Raw genomic sequence first — 13,378 nt, 5'->3', positions numbered from 1 at the left:
ATCAGATGCCCGAATCACCTCAACTGGCTCCTTTCGATTTGTAGGAGTAGTACTATGAACCCCTCCCGGATGGGCAAACTCTTCACCCTATCTCTAAGGGAAAAGCTAGGTTTCCTTCGGCGAAAGCTCTTTTCTGCTGCTTGTATCCGTTTACTTTTTCCTTTCAGTCGCTACACAAAGCTTGTGACCATTGGTGAGGGTAGGGACATAGATTGACCGTTAAATCGAGGGCTTGGCTTCTACATTTAGCTCTCTCTTTAGAATGACGAACTGATGGACATACCGGCATTTTTGCAGTCACTGCAACAATCTGTCGGTTGATCTACTGCTCTTTTCACTCGTGAACAAGACCCCGAGATACTTAAACTCCTTCTTTCAGTAACTCATCCTTGGCCTGGAGTGGGCACTCCACCTATTTCCAGCTGAGGACCATGGCCTTAGACTTGGAGGCCACCACCTAATGAAGCCAACAGAACCACATCATCTGCAAAAAGGGATTGTTAGACTGCCCAAGTGAAAGCTTTTCAACACTTGGCTACGCCTAATTAAATACAGTGATCGAAAAACTACTTTTGAATCATAACTCGGGGCTGAGGACAGGTTTTGTAAAGACGAGTTGTGTGATTTTAAAAAGATACCTGCAGTGAGATGAGAAATAATGGCAAGCTAACTCCTTAGTCCCTATTTAGTCAGACATCTTTGTACACACGGCTTAAGAGATTTCGACTGCACAAAAACCTGTGGTAATCTTGTCATGGGGACAGCTGCTCCATCTTTCTCTCCTCCCTCCTCTGCCTCTGACTATTTCCTGTGCTCTCAGTAATATAATATCACTTTCAGCTATGTCATTCTTTCTTCATGCCCACCAGCCACTGTTTTTGAATTTTCCTGTTGCTTCTTGACACTGATCACAATGACCTCTCTTTCTACCTTATCTGAAATTAATAGCACATAGAAAACATTTTCCAGGTTGCCTAAGTTGTCTTATTCCCGTGTTGCTGCAGCCTTCACTGTGTTCCACTTGTCTGTACCTGCTTATATGATCATCAGCCTCCTTTTTGATTTACTGCCTACCCACGGCATTTTAAATGTGTTTGCTACATCTGATTGACTTTGGTTCCAACTGTTAGCTTGCTTATTGAGCAACTAAATACTCAATCTTCTCTACAGTTTCAGGCTACACTCAGCAATCCAGATTGGAGATCCTTCAGCACTCTCTTTATAACAGTTGTTGCTAGGCAGTTGTGTCATGGCGCTCAGTTTGGTACTACTTTAGTTGCTTTTAATTGCTATTAGACACTGTGTGAATGGTAAGTGGTCTAGTTAAGAAATATGTTAATTTGTTAAATTTGCAATTGTTTTTTAAAAGATAACACGAGTGGAAATCTTTGTTTTTATTACTGTAAAACATTTTAGGATAACATTTAATAAAATTGCATTACAAGTGCTTTTTGATGTCCATGCCCTGTCTCTAAAACAATCAATACTTAAAATAAAGAAGTTTAGTAATGAATAATTCCAGCTAGTTTCCAAAATATGTGAACACTGATGGAACATGTATTACTTGCTTTGTATGTGTTAAAGAATTTAAATTTACTTTACATACTATATTCATAAAGCCAACAAACAGAGTCTTAAGGCTCTGACACGTGTTTTTTTTTTACCCTAAACTTGTTGGTATTTATTGGTGAGGCACATCCTCGGTGATCACTTTATCGTGTACAGTGCTCATCAAAGGAGGAAATTCCTCATTTATGTTTATTCTGTTCAAGTTTTACATTCATTTTCTTAATCTCCCTGATGAAGAGGATCATTTAGAACCTTATTTCTGTTTACCTGCTTTATTATATCATGGTCTTATCGCAGAAACACAATTATTAGCTTCAGCCTCATTTATATTCTGCTAATAGCTTCTGCTAACACCTACCTGTAGGTTATGTGTTCTTATTGTTGACATAAAAAAGTAATCCTATGTTGTGTACATAAACACCCACATAAATTATGCCTTTTTTTAAAACAAGATTCAAGTGACCCATGACTTAACTGTAAATAGATTACTAAAACTCTATAGGCTGGCATCCATCCATCTGTTTTCATAACCATGTATCCAATTCAGGATCATAGGCAGAGCTGGAGCCTATCACACATAGGAAAGAGGTGGGGGACACCCATGACAGGTTGCCAGTCTACCACAGAGAGACAGCGACATGGATATAGGTGTGAATGTGAGCAGTCACAACTATACAGCCAAAATAGAATCACTTATTACCCTAATATGCACGTCTTTGGACTTGTGAAAAAGGTTGGTGCACTAGGAGGGAACCCACACATGCAGAGGGAGAACGTACTAACACACAAAAATGCCTCAGAACCTAGAATCTTTCTCCAGTGAGGAACAGGGTCATCACTAAAACACAATTTCATCTCCAACATCCTCTGCACAATGTCATATTTACTTGTTGATTTCTATGCAAGGTGAAGAATTTCCATTTCCGTTTCATGTTTTTCCTCTTCATGCTGATTAGACAGAGGAAAGTCATGGCCAGATTTACAGGTGGAAAGAGGTATCACAATGAAAACTGCCATGAAAGAAAATATTAAGAGAGTGAGAGGGTGGAGAATATTCTGTGACACAAGGGTTTCTGTCTGAAGAACAAACTATACCAAGGAAACAGGTTACACCTGGAAGCAGTGGGAGAGACAAGTGAATGCCAAGGACAGGAACTTATTAGAAAAGTTCAAAATGCATCACAGCTTAATAATGAGGGAGTTGAAAATATTCCCTGTGAATATAAATGTATGAGTAAACACGTTTCACTAAAATACTCACTGTGATAAATATTTTTATTTGGACTGACCTCCAAATCAGCCTTTTTTCCCCTTTCAAACTTTTGCTACAATAAGAGTAAACAAACCTGAAAGTATTCACAAATAAATTATAAGCTTTTCCTACCAAATAACATGGTAGCATCAATATACAATGAAGGAGGTCTTTTATTTCCAAATGTGTTCTTCTATTGATATATAAAGGTTGTTCACAATTCTTACATAACATTTTCCAGTGCTTTCATAATCAGCTGATTAAATACTACAAATTAAGGATGCTTCAGATGTTGTAGGTTTTGGAAGCAAAAGTTACTGTGGCAGACTGCAACGCACAATGCAAACCTGCTATGCATCTGTCCATAGTCTCTTTTAGCTTATAAAGTAGTTTTATGGCCCGCAACTGTACAATTATTGTGTTCAGCTTGTTTTCTTAAATAAATAAATAAAAACCCTGAATGTGACCATGGGTGCATTTGTCTGGACTCTGGTCTCTTGCATTATTCCAACAACTTCACTGAGGATCTGTTAAAATACCAGTTTATGAGATGAGACATGACTATAGACCAGCGAGGGCTTTGGATTTGCGAATGTATGCATGTGCATGGGAGAAACACAGACACACTGTACTTCTCATTAAAGACATTTTAAGTATGTCCATGTCTGTTCACAGACTGAGGATAAGAAGTCACTTCACTACACGAGGCACTTCAATGAGCTTTTAGCAAGTGTAACTTTTAATGAAGACGTTTTGACTAGTTATAGCCTTCCCAAAGTTAGAGGCATGGTTATAACTTTTACACTGAAAAAAGAAGATTTTTTTTTAGTCATTTTAATCAAAGTATGCCATCAAGTTGCAAAATTTCCAACTCAAATAAATATTACCAATATTTTCTAAATAGCTTGTGTCAAATTTATATCTGAGCAAAGACGATTTAATAGTTTCACATTTAATTTGACACTTTGCACACCAAAAAACATTGGTGTGTCTTCACAAATTCACACATGTTGATTGAGTTTTAGCACATTTCTTTTTATTTCCTTCCACAAATGAAAGGTGTTTCAGTTTGTGAATCTTCACACATTGCTTCTTCGCTTCCATTAGTTACTATGTAACAACCATGGAGCAGGAGTGTGGGGGTAATTGGAGTACTGGCAAAGCCTGCAGCAATCAACCTGTGTATAGCTTTGGTGAAACCCTGCCAAAGTGTGTGGGCTTTGACAAAAAAAAGACAATAGAGCTGATTTATTCTTTAATGAAAATAGATTTAGTGGCGCTCATTATTTTCTAAGATTACATGACACCCATCAATTGGTTTAACCTTATTATGATCTGATTAAGCAGATGTTTTCTTCCCCACTGACATTTTATACTAAGTGTTCTTCAGTGTTCAAACCCATGTCATGGAAACCTATTTAAACTAATACTGACACGGTTGAACATTCCTCCGTACGTCATCTGCTCATTGGTATACAGCTCTATCCAGATTACTGAAGGTGCCTGTGACATAGATTTAGACATATCTATAGAAGCAGGCTTAATATCATTTTAAAGCTCTTAGGTCTGGGATGAGATATTGTGCAATACCACATAAGTGCTATCACAATCTTTCTTCCTTTTTAATATCATGTGGTAAGCAATAATCTCCTGCCTTTCAGCCAACATCCATTATAATGTATCTTTATGATATATAGTATAAGCGGTAGAGTTTTCCGTACAGTCTTCATGCATTTACACCAGACGTGCTGAGAGGTGGTACCAAAATTGAAGGGGGTCTGAAGTTTGCAGTCCCTCTCCAACAATCAATAAGCTCCTTTCGACCTTTATGTGCATCAATAATGGTATTTCTGCCTTTTGGAGGGGGATAAGAACTTTTCTTCATCCTCAGACAGGAATATTTCTCTCCTGTGAAAACTGCTGGCTTAAACTTCAACTGCTCAGGAGCTAAACCAAAAGTAAATATTGAGACTTGAGCAGCAGAGAAGCAGAAGACAATTACTGAGAGGATTGAAGGGAGATCTACTAATGCCTCTATATTCCCACTTAATTTCCACTATTTTTTCTGTTTTTTATTTTGACCACGACATGAATCAAGGCTTGCAAGCCACTTGCCTTAGGTTGAATGTCTAACATGTCATTGGTATTCCGAGTGTGCGTCCCTCTCTGTATGTCCACCTCTGAGTCATGCAGAATGAACCCTCTGCAGCACTAGGTACATGACCTTCCCTCCAACACCAGCACCGCTGCTGGCTCTCCACATGGTAACTTGTTAATGTCAGAGCTCTTTCTCCTATCTGTCTCTGTCTCTCTCTCTGTCTCTTTATGTCACATACTGAAAAGTGAAAAATGTGACCCCTAGGTCTTAGACAATCATATCCAAAGTCCCAAGCCAAAGATTGTGACACTGGGTCCAAAACACAGGAACAAGTGACCTTTCACTGGCCACATCCTCTTCATTGTCAAGCCGCAATCCTTAAAAAAACCCAAACATGTAATATAGTTTTCTATATGGCACAATCATCAGTGAAGATATGCATGTACAGTTTTAATATTAAAACCCCTCATAAATATTATGAGGGGTTATGTGATGAATACCAGAGACGGCCACCCATGCTTAAAGGCTCTTTTAGGTTGAGAACTCATCTAAAGTGAGTTTGATGCAAATGGATCTATGACACTGAGGACAAATGCTGCAAAAGATGTATTTATTTTAAAAGGTCTTTTGCAAAATGTCAACAAATACATATGCCATCACCTGGTGTCTCTGCTTCAGATGTGAGGCCTCCAACATAGAGTAATGCCAGACTAGCAGATTCAATTGATATATACATACCAAAACATGGATGTTCTGTTCTACCATGAAGATAAATGCAGCTCTGCTGGATGCATTCCTCTGTGACATCTCTCCATTATCCTCGACCCTCAACCCTTTTCCGTTCAATAAAGAAAGTACACAGGGAGGTTCTATCCCTGCACTGAAATAAGTGGCAGACAGAGAGCCAGATGGGGTAGAGGAAATGGAAGAAAGGAAAGTGCTTCTACACCAGCTGCTATCCTGAAAAGTGGCTACATTTAGAGGAAGACAAGAGATCAAAGATGCTGAGACCATTACACACACATGTGGCCTCTTCTTTTTATGAGACTCCAGTGGGTCAGGTGGTAATGACTCTGCTTTCACATTAGAGGGTGTTTAATAGGCCAAACCTAACAAAGGCTTCTCATGATCAAAAGAAGCAGCTTTTTTGTGTTTAGATGGAGAGTGGGATTTTTTTTTTTTGTTGTTTGTCCGTGTGGGGGTGCATGAATATAAATCCCAGCTGTGGTGTGCTTGTAGGCAAGAATAATGATGTTAGGTTAGGTCAGTTTTTTTTTCTGAATGTTGTTGGGAGTTGAAAGTATTAGCAAAAATAGTTTTGGCACACCATGGTATCTAGCTCATAATCTATTACAGTTTCCTGATTTGCTTCCCGCACTGCTCCATGTAATCTAAATAACATAAATATCATTATTTACTTTCTAGCACTATTGTCATTTAATAATAAGTTCCTGCTGTTGTGCATTTTCTGAGAAAATATACAGAGAGGACACAAATTAAATGAAAAACCATGATGCTCGACCCCCACTGTACAGTGAGGTGATGTAACGACCTGTTATGCTGTGGGAACCTGAACCCTGCCATTTGGGTAGACTTGATCAAAATAGGAGAAAAGTATAAGGTTGTTCTAATAATAACTTTTTGCTACGATGAAACACTTCTATCGTGTCATCCTGGATGACAATTTCCCCATCCATAGGGCATAAGGGTCCTAATGTGGTTTAATGAGTTTGAAAATAATGTGAATCACTAGTAACGTAACACATGGTATGCTGTCCTTTTTTCCTAACCAGCCTGCATCTATAAATTGCATAAACATGTTCACATGCTTAGTTATTCTATAATTAATCTGGATGAGGATGGAAAGAACATCATGAATGCATTTGATACATGAAAATACATCTTATTTTAGCACTTACAGTACAGTTCTGAACCTACACTCTCTTTAACAAGTACATATACATGAACAACCTCTATGTAAGGCAGCTTTCAACATCCTTCACACAGAGAAAACATGGCTTTAATTAAGAATTCAAAGCCACAGTCCTAGGCTCCAAAGACTTGCATTGTGTATGCATGTGTGTGCGTACCTGTGTATGTGGGTGTGTGTGTGACTGATTGTGCAAGTCCTCAAATACATGCAAATAGACATATTATCATCTGTTTTCTCACTCTTGCGAATCAACAGAGGCACGAAGATAACAACACAAGCGACAGTGTTTGGGTGCTGCAGCCCACAATTTCCTAGAGTGAAACATATGCAACATATCACAGATAGCAACACCAAAACAACTGCTGCAGCAGGACACAGCTAGACATTTCATGTAAAAGTTGTAAATACTAATGTGCCAGCTCCCACTGTTGAAGTAAAACATTAAAAGAAGAAGTTTAAAAAAAATGTAGGAGTGACAATGCACCTATCAAAAGCTAATGCATAACATCATAAATATCATTTTGGCCCCCTTTGCTTGGTGTATTATAAGTGTCAAGCTGACCTTCCAGTGTGATAAAATACATGTCTCTGTTTCTCTCAAAACCGAGGTGATGTTCTATAATATCGTCACTAGGAGGCGCACTTGTATGAAACTTAATCACCTCTCATAGCTACAGCTGCTGAAGTTCCTCCACTGTCACTATTACTAGCAAAATCCCAGCTTTGACAGACTCGTCAAAAACGATGTTTCAGAAAATCTTGTCAGCGTTGAGACTTTTGTTAATATCAAAACTTCCCTCAAGATAGATGGAAGTACACTGCAGGTGCGTGCCATGTATGCAGATTGAACTTTATTCCCTAAAACAATTGATCGTGTTAGGTTAGTGATGCTTGGCTGTGCAGCCTTTTTGCTCAGAAAATGAGGCTGCAATCAGCTTAAAAGACCAAAAACCAATCGTCCATCTATTCCAGTCAATTTAAAAGCTCCAAAGAGGTTTAATTCGTGTCATGACACACAATGATCAGTGGCTTTGAAGTCTCAAACTCACGCCCACTGATTTGATCTGGCACGTTCACACAGCCTATGGTGGGCATCTCCCACCATAGGCTTAAGCATAACAGCTATCACTATCGTCACACACTGTCCCAAAAGTAGAGGTGATAATGGCCTACTTACCATATTGACTTCTGATACCATGTCTATGCTGGCTATATCTATATTCATTCCCACTCCAACCGGAGGACCTGGGCAGATGAAAACAAGCACACACAAAAAAGAAGACACTGCACATCAGATGTAGCCCGAGTGATTCGCTGACATATCGGTTAATAATGAGTACGTGACTAGGAAGCACACAGTTGTGAATTTAGCTCTTGTCAGCTGAATAACAGTTTACAGTGTTCATTTCGGGTGGGATTAGATGCGTTGGCCAGCAGTGAAAGTATTGGTATTGCCTCTAAAAGTTGCTGACTTTAGCTCAGATAGTTCTAACGTATTTCCGTGACAATAAACGCCTGAGTTGGACGTTAATATTAAGAAAAATGAGCAGATACTGTTTTTTTCCCCAACTCTGGAGACTCGTCATTCAAATAAATGTGCTGGTGCAATTTATCATCCACATGTGTTCTGGCGTTAGTCGTATTTTATCTACACTGTCATTCTAAAGCTGATATATCCTCCCCCCCCCTCCTTACTTGCTTAAAACTGCCCAGTTAACACATTAACTGTAATATTTCACAGGCTGACAACGCGCTGCCTTTAACATAGTATCGGAAAATAGAAGTACATTTACCTCCGAAATCTGGCCTCAATCGTATATCATAACCTTTTAACAGTCTGTCCACCGTTTCTTTGACCAAAGACATATTGCTAGGGTCACTGACACTGGCACTATGGACGAAGAAAACACAGAAAGAGACAAAATCAGATTCAAACAGGATATATTCTTCAAACAGAAGTGCCTAAGTATTTCCCATGCCGTCTGTAATACACTTAGTAAAAGGAGTGGAGCATCCTCCGTCACTTACCTTTGAGCGCACACCATGGCCACAATGACGGGGAGCAAGCAGACGATAAAACACATCATTCTTCGTCTTCTGAACACTACCATATTTAAACTCTGTGTTTTTTCGCTCTTTTAGGAAAGACGAGGTCTAACTTATTCTTGCCAGCGCAGTAATTCCAATGCCGGGCGCATGCGTACTCCCGACCACAACACCGAGAGGCAGCACCGCTGCCGCTGATGGTACTGGCAAATCTAGGAGAAAATTTAAAGGAGAATCAAGACTTTAGGTTGCTCAGGGGCATATGGGGGTCTCCCCGTTTCTTTCCTTTTTTTTTGTTTTGTTTGTTTTGGATATGCGTGAGAGAGAGAGAGAGAATGCGTGGGCGTGTGTTTTGATTTTTTACACGTTGAGCGGTTGTTTAAAAAGCAACAACTGTGATAGAAAAAGCGATAGTTCGACACTCGTGAGATTACTGAAAATTGTGGGTGTGGTTGTGTCTTTCCACTAGCTTTTTTTTCCGGACATCAGTTAGCCAACTCGTCAGTCCCCGAGCAAACCACTGAAGGCACTAAATCTCTTTGCTCCTGCAGAGCAACTCGGCAGCTCTCAGTTGAAGTCTGCACGACACAGTTCATATTCTAAATTTAGCATCTTTGTTTGTGAAACAGCAGCACTGTGGTGAAGCATTTAACTAAAATCTAGTTTTATAGATTCTGGAATTGGTCACAGACCTAAGCGTTGGTGAAGAGGAAAGGATATGTATGATACGTTCTTAAACCAAAGATCTAATCGACATAGGATATGTGCAAATATTATCAGATATGAGTATACATCAGTGACATTGTTTGTCCAAACCAGGAGAAAAAACTTTTCCTACAGCTGGGGTACACAACAGGTCCGCAATTTGCTCAACGCCCAGAGAAAGAGAAAAAAAAGCCTTTCTATCCATGATGCTTAAACCAGTGAATTCAGTCAGCCGCTCCCCTTGACATTGCCCATGGAGCGCTCTCTCTCCCTCTCTCTCTCTCTCTCCTGTATATCGTGATATCGTGTCTAAACCAGCAGTTGCTCACACATCGACCTCAACGCATTGAGGCCTCTGACAAAAAGAGCAGCTTGGCTTTACATTCTGGGAAGCGCCTTGCCAGCGCAGTGCCTCGAGGTTGGAAGCAGGTTTCATGGAGGAGAGCACTATGCGCTGAAGCTTGCACTCTGCGCGTCTCACACAGCCGTGCACGCTGGTGGCTCCACGCACCGGTAAGCAGGATGTGCGCCGCTGTGTAAACTCGGACACGAAGCGTCATGAATATGGTGGGATCAGAGGCAGATGCAAAAGGCAGTGAGCCCCGTGTAGGAGTCCAGTAGCGATTCACAGCTCTGTGTGTGTGTGTGGTACTGGTGGTGGGGGGTGGGGGGATCCTGCCAGGAAGCTGCAGAATTTTCTCTTCAATTCAAAGCACAACTCTCTTCATATTGAGACTTCTATTCATTACTGTGATTTATTCACATAAATCAATGGAATCCCTGTATTATCAAGACAACAGGTGGAATTTTTGCACCTTATTCGACCTGATGGCGTTTCTGGAACTAAAAATTGTGCAAAAATCTGAAAACAAAAACCAAAGTAAATTTAACTTAAAGTCTAAGTAAATCAAATAATAATCGGGGTATATTTGAAGCCCCATTGCACACATTGAAACTTTATCTGCAGGGGGCTGATATGACACGTTAAGAGACAAACATTAGGTTGCCAGATTTATTATTTATTTTTCGTTAATTCTATACAACCCCATACATCAAAACCAAACATTTTTTATTGCTGTAAGTTATGAAGTAGCTTGCATTTCACTACAGGGAGGTACAATCATTTCAATAGTCTTTAATGAACACTGGCCATTTGCAAATCATCTTTTGCACACAAATGCACAAATCCTACCTAAAAAAAAGAAAAAACCTGAACAAGTTTGAAGTTTTGCACATCAGCATTATGGGCTTTTGGCCTGTTTTACTAATAAGTCTTTGTACGGTTTTACACTGAAACACATGCACAGATGCTTTGGTCCTCATAAAGCCTTGAAAACTCATATATCACTGTGCTCCTCTTGGGTAGTTAACAGTTGGCATTCCACTTTACATGATCACCCGTAAGAATGTTTACCACCATTATTTTGGCTGAATTCATTCAAACTCAAATTATTTTTATGGTGCTTTAATGACTTTGTCCCCATTTTTGTCATCTGGAAGCCACCATAGATAAGTTTAATTGTGCTTCAAATCTGCTATAGTTGTAAGCTATTTATTTGGTCTTGCTAAAATTATTTCTGGCACAAAGCCCAGCTATAACTATAGACAAAAAAGGACGAAATTTAGGGACTTGGAAACTCAAGATGAACACATGGAAATACAGTTTTAGTTTAATGAGCTATCCTTTCAATACCATGATATGCAAAAGTATTCCACCACGCCACATTTCTTTATATTTTGTTGGGAATTTAGGAAATAGGTGAAGCAATTTATCGAAACATGCAGCCATACATGGAAAAAGAGTATATAAAGCAAAGAGTTTTTACGCATTTAACAAGCTTGAAAGTCAGTGTTTGGTATGGCAATCTGAACTTTTTATCTCTTAGGCAACCTTTATTGTCATTTCCTCATCTAGTTTTCAGGAATAGTTCTCCAGACTTCCTGAAGAAGACTCAAATAATTTCTTTAGATGTAGGGTATCTTTTCTTCATTTCTCTCTCAAGATGATCCCATAGTTCTTCAATAATTTTGATGTCTAGACTCTGTGGTGCTCATTCGATGACTGATAGTGTTCCATTGTGTGTGTGTTTTGTTTCGCCATCCAGGTATGCTTTTACTGCATTGGCAGAGTGTTTGGAATCATTGTTATGCTGAAAAATAAAGCCATTACCAATTGGATGCATTCCAGATGGTGTTGCATGACAGGTCAAATGTACTTTTCTGCATTCATAAATACATTAATCAAGATCCCCAAGACTACTTGTTGAATTGCAGAATCAGAAAGTCTGTCTCCTTGGAAGCAAAATCTAAAGAAATGGGTCAAGACTTTTGTGAAATGTTGTACTTGGTCACTTGCTGATAGAAATCCAAATGAACAAGAGCATAAATCATATGCTTTCTGTTGATTTTATTAGTTGGTATGTTTGTGCATTCAGAAATGGGCTTCTGCATATGTTGGGTGTAACAAATGGTTCCTTGAGTTACTGTTGCCTTCCTATCAGCTCAAAGCAGTCGGACCATTCTCTTCTGGTCTCGGGCATTAATAAAACAATTTTATAAAGAGAACTGGCACTTACTGAATGTTTTGCCTTTTTTCAGGCTATTCTCTGCAGATCCTACAGATGGTATATCAGCAGTTTCTGAATTACAGGCCTGGCCAAGTACATTTGGCATTAACAGCCATCAGTGTCACTTAAATCACTTTTCTTCCTCATTCTCCTACACAATTCCCTGTAAATCATGATGTATATCCGAAGTTAGTCGGGCTTTAACGTGAATATTGTGTGCTTGTGTCTATTTATTTAATTTAATCCTGCCAGCATGTCTTATATGAAAGTAGCTCACATAATTAATCATACATGGTTGTATAAACAAAACAGTTTATAAAAGTATGTTGGTTTGAAGACTATGACATATCTTTGACTCACCAATACTCATTCGAAGATAAACAGATGGAGGAATTATACAATTCTACACAAGTTATAATACTGTGTGTATAAAAAACATAATTCTGTAATCTAGCCCTCATATCTCAGTGTGTAGATTCAGACATTACCTTGAATCTGCCACTGAAGAAAGCAATTAAATATTTTGACCTGCTCTGCTGTTCTTAATGCCTGGTTTGGCCAATTGTTAAACATCCTCAAATGGGCTCTCATGCTTCCATTTCCTCTCTGTCTTTCTGCATCTTTGCACTAAGAGGAATGTAATGACTGCCTTTCTGAGCGTCCCAGTAAAACACTTCTTCCAAAGCTATACTCAGGCTGCCCTGTGCTGAGGAATGAAAAAGGATGTCCGCAATGTTTTCAAAGAAGCATTTGTGTTGTTTCATGTCAGTAAACATGCGTTTGTTTGCTGGGATCTTGGCAATATGATGGAAGTATTCAGGGAAGAGGCTTGTGATCTCGCTCTGCGTGTGTGTGTGTGTGTGTCTGTGTGTGTGTGTGTGTGTGTGTGTGTGTGAGAGAGAGAGAGAGAGAGAGAGAGAGAGAGATAGCATTCTGTGCCTGAGCACACAGATAGCAGATCTCAGTTAATCATCTGCCATAACGTTGATTTAGGTTTTGAACATGACGGAAAACTCAAACAATGGCAGAGGATGTCAAACACTGACTGTTTGGATGGGCACTACATTCAGTATTCTAATAGTTTGATCTTCACACATATACAAACATATTTAACTGAAGGGCGATCAGCTTTTTGGCCACAAATTGAAAGTGACACATTGTGACTATAGATAGGAAATATATATTTTTCCATATGTCACTGATACGTA

At 39.2% G+C, this 13,378-nt stretch overlaps 1 protein-coding gene across 1 annotated transcript in view; it reads right to left on the bottom strand.

Annotated features, from left to right (window-relative positions):
* gabrb2b (gamma-aminobutyric acid type A receptor subunit beta2b) overlaps positions 1 to 9,489 on the bottom strand; it is a 64,278-nt gene extending 54,789 nt beyond the window's left edge. The window contains exons 1-3 of the mRNA XM_085289538.1: positions 8,881 to 9,489; positions 8,646 to 8,743; positions 8,030 to 8,097 (exon numbers count right to left, since the gene is read on the bottom strand). Coding sequence (XP_085145664.1) covers positions 8,030 to 8,097; positions 8,646 to 8,743; positions 8,881 to 8,963 — 249 coding nt within the window. The 5' untranslated portion in view covers positions 8,964 to 9,489. The remainder of the gene's footprint in view (positions 1 to 8,029; positions 8,098 to 8,645; positions 8,744 to 8,880) is intronic.
* Between the last annotated feature and the right edge of the window lie 3,889 nt (positions 9,490 to 13,378).

Source organism: Mchenga conophoros, linkage group LG10 (assembly GCF_057382185.1).
Source record: "Mchenga conophoros isolate Kocher_MC1m ecotype Shallow Benthic linkage group LG10, M_conophoros_male_GT1.1, whole genome shotgun sequence".
NCBI lineage: Eukaryota > Metazoa > Chordata > Actinopteri > Cichliformes > Cichlidae > Mchenga > Mchenga conophoros.
The sequence above is the reverse complement of the archived record's forward strand: the minus strand, read 5'-3'. Positions and strand labels throughout refer to the sequence as shown.